Raw genomic sequence first — 17,727 nt, 5'->3', positions numbered from 1 at the left:
GCCCACCTGGCCAGAATCCCTAGTCCCGTGGAACAAGGGACCCCCGTAAGAAACCCCGGTCCGCGGCAATTCATAAAGACATCTATGCGGGACTGCAGAAGATGAGGATCAGACTGTTCTGAACAGAACCCACCCGAGTTCCTTCCCCTCAAGGAGAAAAGTGAAAAGAAGCATACTGCGCGCCATTGTAGCAGGTGCCTCGAGTGAAAACCTCTGGCTTCTTTGGAAAGTCAGTTATGTCAAATGATGTTGTGAGGGCACAGAGGTGAAAGAATGTTTCACCGAAGCAGACACAGGGGAAAGGATGTTTTGCTATAGCACAAATGTGAAAGAACGTGTGATGTTTGGAAAGAATATAAATATGATCCCACAGACAGTGGGAATGAGAATGTTGGTTTGCCTTGCTTTGCCTCGATGGTCTTTGCTGACAACATGCATGTATTGGTCTGCCTTACATTGCATTACTAAGCTTTGCTTGTAGTGACTTCAGAGAAACTCCCCAAAGAACTTCTAGTGAGGTTCCTGTGGCTTCTTGCCTCTTCTGTGGACCTGGGCGATCGGTGAGCTTCACTGTTCCTTCTGGATTTAACTGCCCTTGCTGATTCGTGTGTGGTGTTTGCTAGTGGACTGGACTGAGAACAATGAAGATTGGAATCACCCCAAAGAACTATTTCTAAACAGGTCCACTTCCCCAATATCCTAATTGCCTTTCTTTCCACTACCTCTGGTGGGTGGTGGGCTAGGGAAGGTTAAACACTTACTAAAGTAGGTTGAATCTACAGGCACTTGTGCAAATGTGCTTGCATGTAGAGGAGCGGGAGGCAGAACACATGAGAACACACCAGTGTAACAGTACATTACTTTGCTAGGAGACCTAAAAAGCCTTGTATAGTTTAGTGGATTGTCTTAGTTAGGGTTTCTATTCCTGCACAAACATCATGACCAAGAAGCAAGTTGGGGAGGAAAGGGTTTATTGAGCTTACACTTCCACATTGCTGTTGATCACCAGAGAAAGTCAGGACTGGAACTCAAGCAGGTTAGGAAGCAGGAGCTGACGCAGAGGCCATGGAGAGATGTTCCTTACTGGCTTGCTTAGCCTGCTCTCTTATAGAACCCAAGACTTCCAGCCCAGGGATGGCACCACCCACAAGGGGCCCTACCCCCTTGATCTCATGGAGGCACTTCCCCAACTGAAGCTCTCTTCTCTGTGATAACTCCAGCCTGTGTCAAGTTGACACACACAACCAGCCAGTACATGGATCTATGTAAGTTCGAGGCCAGACTGGTCAACATAGTGAGCTCTATGATAGCCATAGCTACACAGTGAGACCCTGTCTCAAAAACCCCCAAACAAATGAGTTATTAGGAGCAGACATAGAGAAACAATTTGTTTAAGGTCATACAGCATTGGACAAAATGAGATTCAAATTCAGGATTATTTAAATTAAAAATCTTTGAATTTATTCTTCCATCCAGATTCAATGTAGATCTTATTTAATCCCGATACAATTAGTATTGATTGTAAAGTCTTTGACATATATTCAGTCCGAAAGTAGAGTATCATAAGTCAGGAAGATAAAGATTTCTCTAGAGCCTGTGAAGTATTATTGATGGCATGTATTTGACAGTTAGGAGTTGTGTATGGTATATATGTGAGTTTGTGAGTAAATATGTGCATGCGAGTGTGTACACTAGAAGCTAGAGGTTTAAAACAAATGGCTTCTTGACTTCAGTTGCACTTCACCTCATTTTAAGAGACAGAGACTCACGAACCGTGGAATTCACCAAGCTGGCTAGACTGGCTGGCTAGACTGGCTGGCCAGCAAGCTTCAAGGGTCCTCAACCCTGAGTCCATGCTAGGATTACAGACACATACCACCACACCCAGAAGTGCAGACCTGCACACTCCTCATCTTGGATTCTGCCAAGTGTATGGTATTATTATGGTATCTGTTGTGGCAGCCATGGGGACTAATGCAGTGACTTGCTACGTTTTCAAGGTACCAACTGGTAACTGGCTGCACTTACTACAAGTCTATGTCTGCTCTTAAATCAGGCCCAGATAGACAAAGAGAGCAGGTGTTGACTAATTTTTAAGATTTTAAAAAATTAAACTTTATTAGCCAAACAGTAGTGGCACATGCCTTTAATCTCAGCACTCAGGAGGTAGAGGCAAGCAGATCTCTGAGTTTAAGGCCAGCATGGTCTACAGAGTTGAGTTTCAGAACGGCCAGGGCTACACAGAGAAACCCTGTCTCAAGCCTCCCACCCTACCCACCCCTCAAAACACAAACAAAAAACTCAAGAAAACCACCACCGCCGCCACCACCACCAAAAATAAAAATCCAAACCAAAATAAAAAACCTTTATTATAGAGAACTTCAAAATTAAAAAAAAATCACATTCCCAAATCAATGACACCCAAAGTTCTGTCCTCGAACTTCTACAGTTAGCAGCCATTGGGACTGGAAGCGTTGGAGCTTCACCCTGCACCTCATGCTTTGACTACCAAATGCACTTTTATGTATTCACCACCAAAACTAAAAATACACGAGTCAGAACCAGAAAAACAACTTTACGGTCTCTTTTAGAACTTGCAGCTTAAATATTTCTCAAACACTTACCCCTTCAGAGAAGCACTTTTCCAGAGCACAGCAATCTTTGCCCCTTAGAGTTTTTACTTGCCTCTCCACATTTTTTTCTAGAACAAGAGGGCTGCGATAGTGGCCAGGCATATGTAAGAGCACGCTAGTAGGGTGAATGGAGTGGAGTGTATGAAGAAAAAGAACACAGTTAAGAGGTCTGAGGCCAGGCTGCAGCTCAGAGGTACATTTAACTGTTTTTTTTTTTTTTTGGTATGGTTTCACTATAGTCCTCACTGCCTGTAACCTGCAATGTAATCCAGGCTGGCAGGGATTATTTCAGTGAGCTCAGCCACATATATATGTATATGCGTGCGTGCACGTGCATGTGCGTGTGCGTGTGCGTGTGTGTGTATTTGGGACTATGTAGCCTTGGCTGGCCTAGAACTCTCCAGTACCCATCTGCCTCAGCCTCCCTAGTGCTGGGATTAAAAGCATGTACCACTATGTCTGGCTTACTTTTATACTTTATAAAACCTTTATAGAGAACCTACACTTTAAAGTTCTGGCCCAAGGAAACAGAATAGAGTGGAAAGAATAGATTTTGAAATCAGGCTCAAGTTGAAACATTAAATTTTCATTAGTAACAGGTTTCTACAAATTATCTCTTAGAACCCAGTTTCATTATGAGCACAAAATATTTATTTTGATGGAAAGCTGTGCCAATTAACTAACAAAGTAAAAATAAACATACAAGGAAGTGTGACTCAGAATATAACCAATAGATACATGCACCCCTTTCCTGTATGGACGCACATATACTAGGTAGAACTCATATTGAGTTTTAAGTGTTTCACAGTTCATCCAGTCTCTCAAAACCAAACCAAACACTAAACAAAATTTGTTCAGACCTGGCAAAGAGCCTAAAGCACTTGCTACATTTACTATCTCACTGAAAATAACTTAGCTGATATGTGAGAGAAAGCAAACAGGTATGAACAGGGAGGGACAAGGAACAAAGGGGATTTTTCTGGAAAAACAAAATGATGGGAATAGAACAATTAATCTTTTTGACTTACAGATATTTTACCCGGAAAGTAAACTTTTTTTTTTAAAGATCTATTTTTATTAGCCATGGTGGCCCATGCCTTTAATCCCAGAATTTGGGAGGCAGAGGCAAGAAAATCTCTGAGTTCGGGCCAACCTGGTCAACCAGGACAGCCAGGGCTACGCAAAGAAACCCTGTATTGAGAAAATGAAAACTGAAAAAGAAGAAAAAAAAAATGTGTGTATGTGTGACTAGTATCTCTGGAGGCCAGCAGACACTAGATTTCCTGAAACTGTAGTTACCGATGGTTGAGAGCCAGTGTGGTGCCGGGAACTGGAACCTGGCCTTCGGTACTATCAGCCACCTCTCCTGCACCACAGACTTGGTCTTAATTGCTTTTTTTTGGACGTCTTATTCTATATTGCAGTCATTAGCCCAATGAAAAGAAAAACAGCTAGTATAGCTATTCTGCAGAAGGTTGTGGCAGACATTGACAACCTCAGGATATGAGCTTAATCATTCCAGAAACAACTATTCTGTCTGCTGACTGACAACTCTGTCTGGTCTTAACTCGTAGACCATCTCCTCACAAGTTTCTAATAAACAATGTGAAGTAGCCCTCCGTCCTATCCACCACACTCTTCTCATTTGTTTTTGAGAACATAAAGGTAGTAATTTGAGATACTACATTTCCTGAAGTTATTATGGGCATTTTTGTTGATTGTTTTTTTAAGACAGGGTCTCTCTCTAAGTAGTCCTAGTTGTCCTGGAACTCATTCTGTAGACCAGACTGGCCTCAAAACTCACAGAGATCCACCTGCGCTGCCCCCTACTCTCATTGCTGACATTAAAGGCATAGGTCACCAGAGCATGGCATCAGTATTTTATGCATTTCTTTTTTTTTTTTTTAAAGATTTCTTTATTATTATATGTAAGTACATTGTAGCTGTCATCAGACATACCAGAAGAGGGCATCAGATCTCATTACGGATGGTTGTGAGTCACCATGTGGTTGCTGGGATTTAAATTCAGGACTTTTGGAAGAGCAGTCAGTGCCCTTAACTACGGAGCCATCTCTCCAGTCCCTTTTATGCATTTGTTATACTCTTCTTATTAGGGTTTGAGACAGGGTCTTCCTCTGTAGTCTAGGCTGGCTTAGAACCTTCCATCATCCTCCTATCTTGGCCTTCTATGTTGGGATTACAGGGATGAACTACCTTACCCATTTTGTATGCCATTATAATTGAAGCACCATCTCTAATGACTCGCTGCCACAGAAAGCTTAAATAGTAGGCCACTGACTCCAGGAAGTCTTCCTTGAGACCATAGTTCATGGTACTCTCATACAACTAGTCTATCCATCTGGTGGATCTTCCACCATAGTTCTTACTATAATTACTTATTCATATCTTCTATACAATGCATGTCTTTTGGCAAGAATAAAGAAAAATTTCAACTGCTTGAATACTTTTTCCTCCCAACAAAGTTTTCTTTTTAAAAAAGATTTATTTTCTATGAATATACTGTAGCTGTCTTCAGACATATCTAGAAGAGGGCATCAGATCTCATTACAGATGGTTGTAAGCCACCATGTGGTTGCTGGGAATTGAACTCAGGACCTCTAGAAGAGCAGTCAATTCTTTTAACCTCTGAGCCATCTCTCCAGTCCCACGGCAAAGTTTCCTAAGTTTTTATTTTTCTAAATAAAAACATAGAAGCCAGGTGATAGTGGTGCACGCCTTTAATCCCAGCACTCAGGCAGAGGCTGGCAGATCTCTGAGTTTGAGGGTATCCTGGTTTACAAAGCATGTTCCAGGACAGCGAGGACTATACAGTAAAACCCTGTCTTGAAAAACCAAGCTAACCAACCAACCAAAACCATGCAGCAATTAAGGCTCAGTAATGTGGAAGTCAGAATATATAAAAAGATATGTTGTGGCCGCCAGCTACCAATCACACAGAGTGACCTGGGAGAAGTTGCATTTAGAAGATCCAATCCCTATCTCTAGCCCAGTATGACACCATAATGCAGCTCTGACATATGCTTGTCCCTCTGCTTCCCACACAATCAGAACCTTCAAGTCTTTCAGCAGTGGCCCACCCGCAGTACTAACATTACCTTCAATGTAAAAATATGCCTATTTGCAGTCACTTCTGCCACTGCCACCAGCAACAGTGCCTGAGCTGTAACGAAAACAAAGTGCTCACGATCAAGGGTGTTTGTTTTTAAAACTCTCCAACTATGGTAGACTACTATGAAGTTCTAGGAGTGAAGAGATATGCGTCACCGGAAGACATTAAAAGAGCTTACCGTAAAGTAGCACTTAAATGGCATCCTGATAAAAATCCAGAAAATAAAGAGGAAGCAGAGCAAAAATTCAAAGAAGTCGCCGAGGCATACGAAGTGTTATCAAATGGTAAAAAACGGGACATTTATGACAAATATGGCAAGGAAGGATTAAATGGTGGAGGTGGGAGCCATCTCCACGATGAATGTGAGTATGATTTCAAATTCCGTAAGGCAGACGATGTTTTTAAAGAAATTTTTGGTGAAAGGGATCCATTTTCATTTCACTTGTTTGAAGACTCACTTGAGGACCTTTTAAGCAGTTCAAGGAGCTCCAATGGAAGCAGAAGCAGGGGCACAGGATCCCCTTTCTCCCGTTCCTACGACCACCCAGTGTTTGCCAGGCTCTCTTCTTATGACACGGGATACTCGTCTTGTGTCTCATTGGGGAATGAGGGCCTTACTTCATTCTCTTCCCTGGCATTTGATGATACTGGGATGGGCAACTATATACCCATTACACCTTCAGGCAAAGTTATTAAGGGAAGAAATATTAATTCAAAGAAAACATTTGAGAGCCGCCAAGAAAGAGAAGCTGAAGATGACAGTGAGCTGAGATCCTTTCTTGTAAATAGTGTGGCAAATGAAGAGGGCTCTGCAGACAAATGTAACTGGAGAAGACAGTCGTTCAACAATTATTCACCAAATTCCTACACCCCCTCAAATACAACTCACTACACTCTTGTCGACAACAAGGAACAAAGAACACCTTGGGTCACCAACAAGGAAACTTCAATTTTCTCAGCAGGATTCAAAGAAGGTGGTAGGAGGAAAAAGAAGAAGCACAAAGAGGGCCAGAAGAAGAAGTCCAACAAAAGGAATCGCTAATTGACTGTCTAGACACATTATGATCATATAACATTTGAACACCACTCTTTCGTGTGTTTTGGTTAATCATAGTTTTAGAGTTGACATTTAATACTATGTAAGAGTAGTGTTTTTTTGTTTGTTTGTTTCTTTGTTTTGTTTTTGAAATATGGTTTCAACTTTGTAGCCCTAGCTGGGCTGGATCTTGCTAAGGAGGCAAGACTGACCCTCAAACTCACAAAGATCAGCTTATCTCTGCCTCACAGTTGGTGGGATTGAAGGTGTACACTACCATGTATGGCTTTATTTTTTTAAACATGTTTAACAAGATTGTGGATATTTAGTAAGCAGTGTTAGGTTAGAAAAAGATGAATTTGTGGTGACTGTGATTTTAAAACTATAGAAAAAAAGCAAAGTTGTTTTTTTTTTTTTTATGTTTTCTTTCTGAGCAGTTTGAGCACAGAATCCCCACTGCTCCCAGTGGAGTTTATAACCTATTTAATCCTCAATTAATACTATCACAAATTTCTTGTAAATATACGTAGCATTAGGAGATAAGAATCTATTAAGAAACACAGGTTCAGACTAAAGAAGTTTGAAGGAGCCAGCATTTGCACAGATGTTAACCAGCAGTCCTGTTCATAGCATATAAAAGGTAGAAGCAACCCAAACAATCGAGGCCAAGATATTAACAAAAACTGATAAGTAGCCACAGTCGCATGCACATGCATACACGTGTACACACACATGCCCATGAATATTCAGTCTCAGATACACCCTGCCACACTGCCTACCTCTGTGTCTCGGTTGTTTGATGCAGGAAGCTCTAACTGAAAGATCCTGTCCTTTGCTTCAGCATGGATGAGCTTGTGGGATACTTGGATTACTAAAGTCTTAAGATGCTAAGTGAAGTAAGCCAGTCATTCATAGACAAATACCGAACGATTAGTGTTAAGATGGCATCTAAAGCAGTGCAAAGTGAGAGACAGGAGTAGAAAAGAGGCTGGTTTATGGGCAAAGAGCCTCAGACCTACAAAACAAAACCATTTTCTGGGACCTCACTTCTCAACAATGTGAATGTAGTAATACCACTGAACTACACATTAAAGAAATGTCTAATAGGATAAACTATATTTAGTGTGTACATAAACTAAATTTAGTGTATATTATACCACAACTTTTTAAAAAAGCCAGTATTAGCCAAGATTCCTTGGAAGAACCTGGCTATATCATACGCTGCTACCGGGCAGCATATGGTGTTTGTATCATGCTCTCTAGATACCAAACTTTCTAGTTTCATCTTATCTGTATATAGGATCTAAAAGTGCATTATTGTAAAATAGTATAGATATTTTATTTAAGGATCATGTTGGGATAAAATACAGTGAGTTACAAATACATTAGATACAAAACAAATGGCTTAAACTAAATACTTTATTAATTTCCTTCTTTTTAAAAATACACTTTTATTTCAACACTGACATAGGTGTTGAGGAGGAATCACATATTGAAATTGAGCTCTTCTGTGGTTGCCAAAAGACTCAAGCAAGCAAGGTTAGAAAAAAGGGAAATCACACTATTGCCACAATCCATTTAAGAGATTATAGTCATTGGGTCCAAGGTGGTGACAATGGGTGTGTGATTAAAAGTGGTGGCAGGATACACTGCTCTAGGGTATGCTGACAGGGTGTGACAGCAGTTGAAGCCAGCAGGTTTTGGAACACAGGAAATAGAATGGAACTGTCTTGAGAGAAAGGAGCACTAAATTTTGGATATGTTACACGAGAGATGTTTGACTTTATTAAAAGGTGCAAGCAAATCATCCAGCAGCACTGAAACATCACATTTGTCCAAACAAATACTAAATTGAAAGTCAGAAACAATTACAGTGTCTACTATTTGTTTTGTTTTGTTTTACGAGACAGGGTTTTTCAGCCCTGGCTGTCCTGGAACTCACTTTGTAGACCAGGTTGGCCTCAAACTCAGAAATCCACCTGCTTCTGCCTCCCAAGTGCTGGGATTAAAGGCATGTGCCACCACTGCCTGGCTAATTTTTACCTTTTTATCTGCCTATTTATCATAAGGAGAGAAACTAAATTTTTAGTGTTCAAGTTTGGTATCCAAATTTTGTTGAAAAGTTAACTTCCTTTCCTATGTCAGATTTAATATACATCTTAAATGCCTTAATTTGAAAATGCAACTTTTTTTAGAGACAGGGTTTCTCTGTGTAGCCCTGGCTGTCCTGGAACTCACTCTGTAGACCAGGCTGGCCTCGAACTCAGAAATCCACCTGTCTCTGCCTCTCAAATGCTGGGATTAAAGGCCTGCGCCACCACCGCCTGGCCACTACCTTCTGAACCTATTCACATTTCAGATTTGCATGCCTTCCTCAGGTGAGAAAGTTTCTCGTTTTCTTTTTGAGACAGGGTCTCAATTATGTAGCTCTGGCTGTCCTGGAACTCATTATGTAGACCAGCTGGGCTCAAACTTAGAAATCCACTTGCCTCCAAACTTGACACAAGCTGGAGTTACCACAGAGAAAAGAGCCTCCCTTGAGGAAATGCCTCCTTGAGATCCAGCTGTAAGGCATTTTCTCAATGAGTGATCAAGCTGGGCCCATTGTGGGGGGTGCCATCCCTAGACTGGTAGTCCTGGGTTCTATAAGAGAGCAAACTGAGCAAGCCAGTAAGCAGCATCCCTCCATGGTCTCTGCATCAGCTCCTGCCTCCAAGTTCCTGCCCTGTATGAGTTCTCGTCCTGACTTCCTTTGGTGACAAACAGCAATGTGGAAGTGTAAATTGAACAAACCCTTTCCTCCCCAACTTGCTTCTTGGTCATGATGTTCTGTGCAGGAATAGAAACCCTGACTAAGACACCTCCCCAGTGTTGAGATTAAAAGTGTTCACCACCATACCTGGTTTCTTATGGTAGGTAGTTAAAAGCAGCATCTCTCAACCTGTGGGTCACAACCCCCCGTGGGGGTCAAACAATCCTTTCATAGCATGCCAGTATCATCAAATCCTGCAAACTGGCTATTTATATTACATTTCACAACAGTAACAAAATTATAGTTATGAAGTAGAAAAGAAAATAATTTTATGGTTGCGGTCAACACAACATGAGCTGTATTAAGGGGCTGCAGCACTGGGAAGGTTGAGAAGCACTGCTCTACAGTCTTTCCAAAGAAAGGCAACTTACATGTAGTTGGCGAGGTAAGTTCTGGGAGGAGCGAATGACTAAACTACATTGTATGAAAGTCTCAATTAAAAAATATACATATACATATGTATATATATTTAAAAAGGAGTAACCAAGAAGACCACATATTCCAAGTCCTATTTATGAGACTCAAAACCTAAAATTCAAGGATAACAGAATAATTAAAATGCAAAAAATGCATTTATCTTTTTTTTTTAAAAATAAATTTCTTTTGCTTCTTTTAAAGATTATTTTATGTATATGAGTATGCCACGCACACTCGTCTACTCCAGTCACATCCAAAATATCTGGGATAAAATCCTGATTAAGGATAAGAGGCAATAAGGATCCAAAAGGAGTTCTGTGCCTCCTGGATATTCAGACAGTCGCTGGTATCTCCTAACTCAGACGTGTTCCAGATCAGTCTTTCCAATCATCATCACGCCCTCATAATTAGGCATAAAGGTACCCCAAGAAATGATTCGTAAATGGCTAGATTGGACATTGTTTCCTGGCCAACACAAAGTTACCAACCTATCCTAGTTTAATACCAAGCTGTCCATAACTTGGAATTTCAAGGAATCTGCCTTGCCAGAGCTGGCAACAGAGGTCAAGCACATTCCTTAGGCTAATAGATAGTTCACAATAGTTAGAAATGTTTTGCATACTAGAGAGTAATGAAGGGCTTCCACTCAAGGACATTAGCTAGAAGTGTTAGGTCAGAACCCCACTCCTTGCCTCTAGCAGAACCAGAGAATTAGCATAGGAATACCAAATTAGCCCCAGCAGGGAGGGGCACCCGCTTCACAACTGGATATGTGATCTTGGTCAGTAAGATCACTGACCTTGATGTGTCACCCCTACATGAATCTTGTCATCTGCCTTGCTTGCTGAATGCTACATAAGCCTGCTTTTCACTTGGTGCGGAAGAAGGACTTGGACTCGCATGCAGGACTAGCACTAGAACTTAGATGGGCTAGGACTCAGATTCATGCAATCCGCAGTTCCCGGGCCCAGAGCGCTTGGGCATGGGGGATGCAGCACCAGTCTAGAGGAGATAGCTACTGCTTTAGACCCAGTGTGTTTTAGATGGCCTCAGATGTACCTTAACTGCAGAGCTACCAGATTTACCATCTCTCTTTTGCAATGACTGTAAAAGTCTGATGCCATTTTTAAGAATACATTCAGATCCTGTACTCCATGTGTTGTCTTTGCCATCATTTCTTCGCCTACGCCTTGTCGACCTGACTAGGACCCCGTTTCTCCTGCGGGTTGAGGGAGGCCCAGATTGGCCGGCCTGTGGCATGAGTACACTGTAGCTGTCTTCAGACACACCAGAAGAGGGCATCAGATCCCATTACAGATCCCATGGTGCAACCACAGATGGTAGTGAGCCTCCATGTGTTTGCTGGGAGTTGAAATCCGGACCTTTGGAAGAGCAGTCAGTGCTCTTAACCACTGAGCCATCTCTCCAGCCCTCATTTCTCTCTTCTTTCCTGTGTTCCCACATCACCTGGGTCAAGTCTATAATCACTGAGGTGTAATGTCACTGGTTGCTTTGTCTGCTTCCCCTGTGATGGTGAGCAACTGTGGTGAAGTAGAGATGCACCCTCAATAACTAACTCAAAAAGTTACTGGATGAAACTGTACTTTCTGGCTCATGAAATGAGAAATTGCAAAAGGATTCTACCAAGCAGAATTAAGACAAAGATTAGTATAAAAGATGTGTCCACACAATCATGTAACAGACATCTGGCTTAACTGTGTTTCAGTCCCTCAGTGGTAAACTAAAGACTCAATATCACTGCTTCATTGAAGTTAAGGGAAAAAACAAAAAACATTTAGTGGTAATGTAATAAGATGCTGAACTTACTTTCCTTAGAAACAGACTAATATATTTACTAGACTTTTATGGGTTTTAGTCCAGTAATCTAGTTCTAAAGCTAGATCAAGTCAGGCTTCAAGGAAGACAACGATCTGAAACAAAAAATTGGTTCTAGTCTAGTCACAGTCTGTGTGTGGCCTCACACATCTTCACTCCTTCCCATTAAAGGTACATCTTAACTGCCAGGATTACAGAATAGGCTCCGTGCAATGGTGAAATTTTAAATAGCTGATATAATTTCATTTTCAGCGAATCCAAGTATCACATGCAAATATCAAGATCAATTTCAATACCCTATTTTCTGGTTCACATTTTGCATACCTCATCTTAAGTATAATCCAATATTAGGTCCCCTTACAAAGTAGATGACTCACTTTTCAGTATGAAATTTTATGTTAGGCTAATTGCTCACCACATTTTACACGGAGGGTTCACATTCTCCGTGGTCTGTCACCTTGAGTGTTTTTATGTAAGACTTTTAGGCACGTCCCTCGTCTAAGTACTCTATAATCTGAATTGCACAAAGCACTTGTTTCTAAACGTGTTTCTTTCATCTTTTGAGCTAGCTCTCCGATGAAACCTACGAAAAGGCGAAAGATTCATCTTGACCTAACACAAACGCTACTCGATATGAAACAATGTAGCCAAGTATGATAAGAAAAGTTACAAATTTAGAAATCGAGTAACTTTGAAGATAGTCCCTTGGAGTTCCCTTCTCTTCAATCATTCCGGCTTCCCAGAATAACAGAACCTAAAACCCACTCTTGCGCAGAAAAACCGGTCAAAAGAAAAATCCGCGGTGAGCCCAGGAGCCGACTGGTCCAGAACCACGCGTCATCAACTTGTAGCTCTTTAGGCTGCTTTAGGCTTCTCCAGGGAAGACCTGGAGGGGACGCCGGCAGGAAAGACTCTAACCTGAGAGGCCGCAGAGCCTTGCTACCACGGGAACCAGCTTGGGAGTTGACAGCAGAGACGGCATGGCCAGCACCCACGGGTCAGGAAGAGAACTACAAATTGTGGGAAAAGCCACAGGCACAGCCCGGTCGCCGGGAAACTAGTCAGTGCCCCGCCCCTTCCGGCCGGCCCTGCTCGCGGGCTTTCTTCCCGGGGCGGCGCAGGCCAGTGACGTCACGCCTGGGCTTGGCGCGCCGACGCCACGGCCATTTCTCCCCCCCCATCAATGCGGCATCTTGTTCCGTTTAATGCCCACCTTCACAGAAGAAACATCCCATTCCAAATGGCTCCCTGTGTCCCGCCTGAAAGCACACACAAGGTTCTTCATTTATACCAGGAGCTAGGTCAGCGGAAAGAATACGTGTAAGATTGTTCGCCTATCGAAGCAGGCATTATCACGGGCAGCCACACTTCTAGAAGGTTCTAGGCGGAGCGCAGGTCCAGAGGTAGGAGTAGGAATGGGCGAGCGAAGGACCGGGGTCACGAGGCTGTTGTGGGGGAGGAGCCAGCGGCCGGGGAGGTTCTAGTCTGTTCTGCCTCGCGGCAGCCGCCCCCTTCGCCTTGGTCACGTTGAGCCGCTCCCGGTCCTGGCCTCCGGCCTCCGCAGCCGCCCACCACCCGCAGCTCCAGCCTCCCCGCCATGGATCCCCGCAAAGTGAGCGAGCTTCGGGCCTTCGTGAAGATGTGTAGACAGGACCCGAGCGTCCTGCACACCGAGGAAATGCGCTTCCTGAGGGAGTGGGTGGAGAGGTGAGCCCTGGGCCCTGTGGACCGTTGGGCCCGGCCCCGAGCTGGCGTGGGGAAGAGGGTAGCTCATCTAGGCCCCTTCGTGGTTCGGTCCTTAGTGGCTTCGAGAGGTTATCGGAGGGATCTGGAGCGTTGGGCAATTGAGGGGAGGAAAAGCGGGGTAGAGCTGTTTTTCCCGCAGTGAAGTCTCCAGGGGGTGTGTTCGGGGGGGGGGTGCAGAATAAATGTGGAGGGTTGTGACTATTAAGCAGTGGAAAAATTATTCGCGAACTAAGACAAAGCCTTTACAGAGGGATTGTTTTTCTTGAATCTGGCGTCTTGCTTAAGTCTCATTAACCCATGTATCGCTTTAAATATTAATAGTGGTAATTCCTTTATTCTATACATTCAGTTATTTGTAGTTGATCGTACAGCGATTTTTATTGCATGGAATTGTGTTGGGAATTATTTATACCCACGTTGGTTGTAGCGCTGTCAGTCACTTCAGGTACTTTAGGGAAATGATTTTTTTCAAAGATCAGTGTGCTTGCAGGACTAACTGGAGAGTATTTCGCTTGCGTACTATGATTATTGTGCCAGCTGCTGGGAAACAGTCTTACTGGGGAATTGGTTTTTCTTTTTGTTGTTTTAGTCTCGTTGATAAAAGACTTTAAAGACGGAGTTAGAAGGAAGCTTAGACACCATTAGAATTCGAGGGTGAAAAACCAACAGTGCAAACAAATCTGTAAATCTCTACAGCTGCCAAGAGGAGGTGGATGAAAAGATATTAAGTCATGTTTTCTGAATTAGGGTCAGCAATAGAAGCTTACAGGCACTTGTAGAAATGGGGGAGGGCCTTCAGAGAAAGTGTTCCAATTCAGAGTGTCAGGAGCATGTTTAGGGACTTTGGTTAATATCAAAAAAGAGGTGGGGAAAAGTAAAGTTATATTCTTTTCAATTAGAACCCAGAAAAAAACCAAGCAGACTTAGCCCTGAAGGTCTGAAAGCAGCTGTGTGGTGAAGGGCTGTGAGCAGTATAAGTACTTTACTTTTTTAAAGATAGTTATTACATACTTTCTGCATATCTTCAGATGAATCAGCTTTTCTGAGAGGTGGTTTTCTGGCCAGGTGATTGACAAATCCAGTTGGATTAACTTTAAGGAAGGATCCAGTAAATAATGTGTAATTACTTTTCTTTTTAAAACTTGTTTTTTAAAAAAATTTTTTTTTCTGGCTGAGAACTTGCTATGTAGCCCAGACTGGCCTCAAATTCACAGAGATCCTCCTGTCTCTGCCAACTATTGGGATTAAAGACATTTGCCAACACACCAGCCATTTCATTTTTTAAGCTATTTTTTATGTGTAGTGAGTGTTTTGCATGTGTATGGATGCCTGGTGCCCAGGGAATTGGGACCAGGGCTTTGGGTCCCTTGGAACTGGTGGTTGTAAGCCACTATTGTGGGTGGTGGGAGCTGTACCCTGGGTCTCCTGTAGGAGCAACAATTGTTCTTAAGTCACTGAGCTATCTTCCCCAGCCCCAGTATGTAATGTTTTGGGTGAATGTAGTCTTCCCAGGGAAAGGTGGACTTGAGGAAGTAGCTTAACTTTAATGAGCCTCAACAAATCCCTGATGCGCCTCACCTAGGGAGGACCCTTTTATATGTTTATTTTTTTAAAAAAAGGTTTATTTACTTATTTTATGCATATGAGTACACATTGTAGCTGTATAGATAGTTGTGAGCCTTTATCTGGTTGTTGGAAATTGACTTTAGGACCTCTGCTTGCACTGGTCAACCCCACTCATCCAGTTGGCCCCACTCGCTCAGTCCTTGCTCACTCCAACCCAAAGATTTATTTATTATAAATAAGTACACAGTAGCTGTCTTCATACGCACCAGAAGAGGGCATCAGATTTCATTACGGATGGTTGTGAGCCACTATGTGGTTGCTGAGATTTGAACTCAGGACCTTCAGAAGAGCAGTTGGTGCTCTTACCTACTGAGCCATCTCACCATCCCCCATTTTATTTTTTTTAAAGATGTATTTATTTTGTGTGAGTGTTTTCCTTGCACTGTAATAAGTACACTGCATACTTTCTAGTGAAGCCAGAGTAGGCTATCTGATCCTTTGGAACTGTTGTTACAAACAGTTGTGACCCACCATATAGGTGCTGGGAAATGAACCTGGGGTATGTAAAGAAAAGCAAGTGCTCTTGAAAGACCCCATAGGGAGTTCCTGCTCAAGTCCTGGGAGACATGCACCTGAAGAACGCAACAGGCCATCTTGATGTAAAAAAAACATGAGGCATTTTTATTTCAGAGCTCTGGTTCAACCCCCAATCTCACACAGGAGACCAGGAATTGACCACGAAGCCCAGAGGTTCGGGGATTTTATAGGAAAAAGGTCTGGGGAGACAAAGGAATTGGTGTGGCTATACATGATTGGCTATTTTGAATGTCGTTCGTGCAGGTCAGAGTTGAGAATTCCTAAAAAAAGTGAAATTCCTAGCAAGAGGGGAGAGTGCTATTCAAAGTTCATACTAACCCTTAGCTAACACTTAAGAAAACCAAATGGCCCAGGGTCCATCACTCAATGTCTGTCCAGGCATGTCTCAGGCGCCTCCGCTGGGCACCTCCTTGCCTTATCTCTGAGATTCGTACTCCCGTGGTCAGCTTTTCCCTGGCCCGCTGGCTGCTTCTTGCAGGCCTGGCTCCTGGCTCCTGTGGTTTTCAGTACTGGTCTCAAATTTAACTCTTTCAATCCCAGGCTTATGTGGGCAAGTACCTGCTAAATTTTTATTTTCTTTTTCACTCTTAATTGGTGAGATGTAATCCCTTCAACCCTTACAGTGTTTTAAATCCTGTCAAATGGCAAAGCTAGTGCTTCTCTTTCAAGTCCAAGGCTGATTATGAGGGAAGGGGTCCATCTTGATTGGACTTCAAGCCTTCTTCTAATGTCAGTATAGCTACCTAAGGACTGTTTAAGGATACAGATAAATGATACAAAGTTTGTTTCTATAAATACGTTTTAATAGTTTAACCGTTTACATATTGGAGGAGAGGCTCCTCAGCTGTTAAAAGGCGGGCCACAAATGTTGCCTCGCAAGGGATTTTTTAGGAAAGTACTAATAGTCTTGTGGTGGTAGTGTCTACACGCCTTTGATCTCAGCACTTTGGAGACAGAGGCAGGTGGATCTCTGAGTTCAAGGCCAGGGAGGTCCAAGACAGTCAAAGCCACACAGAGAAACCCTGTCTTGAAAAAAACAAAAAGAAAAAAAAACTGCACTTTTTAACAGGGAGGCTTAGTGCTACTTCCAGCATACTCTTCCCCTGCCCAGAAAAATAGCCTGCTAGCTGGGATTGTTAAGGAGGAACAGTGGAGCAGTGTGCACTCAATGTGCCTGAGTTCCTAGTTACTCTGGAGGTTGAGGCTGCAGCAGCTGTGATTCTAGGAGTTTCAGACCAGCCTAGCCAAACAGCAGGATTAAAGACATGTCCCTCCTATCCAAAAGAATAAAACAAAACCCCACACATTAAAGCTGCATTTCAAGAGCACGGATAAGGTACTCCTTAAGACATGAGCCAAAGCTGGTGGAGTAATTTTCTTTGGGGTAAATGGACCCGGTGATTACTAAAAATGCAAAATATTTCAACAAGCATAGTCTCAGGAAAAAAGAAAGTTAGAAGTCAGTGGTGTGTGCTGACATTCTTCAAAGCCTGTTGAGCTTTTTCTTCTTTTCCTCTTGTCACTTTTGTAGCTATTGTAGGATTTTTACTCATGTTAAGTATATAGAACTCTAAGAACTTAAAATTATTATAGTAACTATTAAAACAATGGAGAACTCTATTTGTGTACTTTTGTAATATAGCTTTGAGTCCTGGTATATACTTTTAACAATCCTGTGTTTTGAAGTTTTTACTTTCTCAAAAACAAAAAAATGTAAAAGTTGTCATTAGATACATTAGGACTAGGAATTGAGGACTAGATCTTAGTGGCTTTTCCTAATGAACAGCTTGCTAACCCAAAAGCTTAAGGTATTTCTGTTCTTTGAACCACTCATATCTTGTTAAAGGAACTTGGCTGGTGGTGACACATGCCTCTAATGCCAGTACTTGTGTGCCAGAGGCAGGAGAATCTCTGAGACCAGCCTCTGGTCTACACAGAGAAAGCATAGTCCAAA

At 42.5% G+C, this 17,727-nt stretch overlaps 3 protein-coding genes across 8 annotated transcripts in view; 2 read left to right on the top strand and 1 right to left on the bottom strand.

Moving 5' to 3' along the window:
- Window positions 1-13,225, bottom strand: part of Xpnpep3 (X-prolyl aminopeptidase 3) — a 50,196-nt gene extending 36,971 nt beyond the window's left edge. For 2 of the 5 annotated variants that reach the window (XM_031350036.1, XM_031350049.1), the window contains exon 1: window positions 12,783-12,977. In XM_031350036.1, coding sequence (XP_031205896.1) covers window positions 12,783-12,846 — 64 coding nt within the window. In that variant the 5' untranslated portion in view covers window positions 12,847-12,977. Of the gene's footprint in view, window positions 1-12,782; window positions 12,978-13,077 lie in introns of those variants that run through there. The other 3 variants (XM_031350043.1, XM_031350056.1, XM_031350064.1) reach the window with 3 other exon arrangements.
- On the top strand, window positions 5,681-6,849 carry Dnajb7 (DnaJ heat shock protein family (Hsp40) member B7). The gene has a single exon (XM_031350095.1). It carries the CDS (start codon window positions 5,873-5,875, stop codon window positions 6,803-6,805), a length of 933 nt encoding a protein of 310 aa, XP_031205955.1. The 5' UTR covers window positions 5,681-5,872; the 3' UTR covers window positions 6,806-6,849.
- Window positions 13,169-17,727, top strand: part of St13 (ST13 Hsp70 interacting protein) — a 35,119-nt gene continuing 30,560 nt past the window's right edge. The window contains exon 1 of one of the 2 annotated variants that reach the window (XM_031350084.1): window positions 13,169-13,267. Coding sequence is in view for 1 of the 2 variants with exons in the window: in XM_031350074.1 (XP_031205934.1) it covers window positions 13,462-13,571 (110 nt within the window). In the remaining variant the exon portion in view is untranslated. Of the gene's footprint in view, window positions 13,268-13,309; window positions 13,572-17,727 lie in introns of those variants that run through there. The other variant, XM_031350074.1, reaches the window with a different exon arrangement.

This window comes from Mastomys coucha, unplaced genomic scaffold (assembly GCF_008632895.1).
Source record: "Mastomys coucha isolate ucsf_1 unplaced genomic scaffold, UCSF_Mcou_1 pScaffold11, whole genome shotgun sequence".
NCBI lineage: Eukaryota > Metazoa > Chordata > Mammalia > Rodentia > Muridae > Mastomys > Mastomys coucha.
The sequence above is the reverse complement of the archived record's forward strand: the minus strand, read 5'-3'. Positions and strand labels throughout refer to the sequence as shown.

Coding starts and splice junctions, on each gene's coding strand:
- Dnajb7 (XM_031350095.1), top strand. CDS start 5,873: ATGGTAGACTACTATGAAGTTCTAGGAGTGAAGAGATATGCGTCACCG.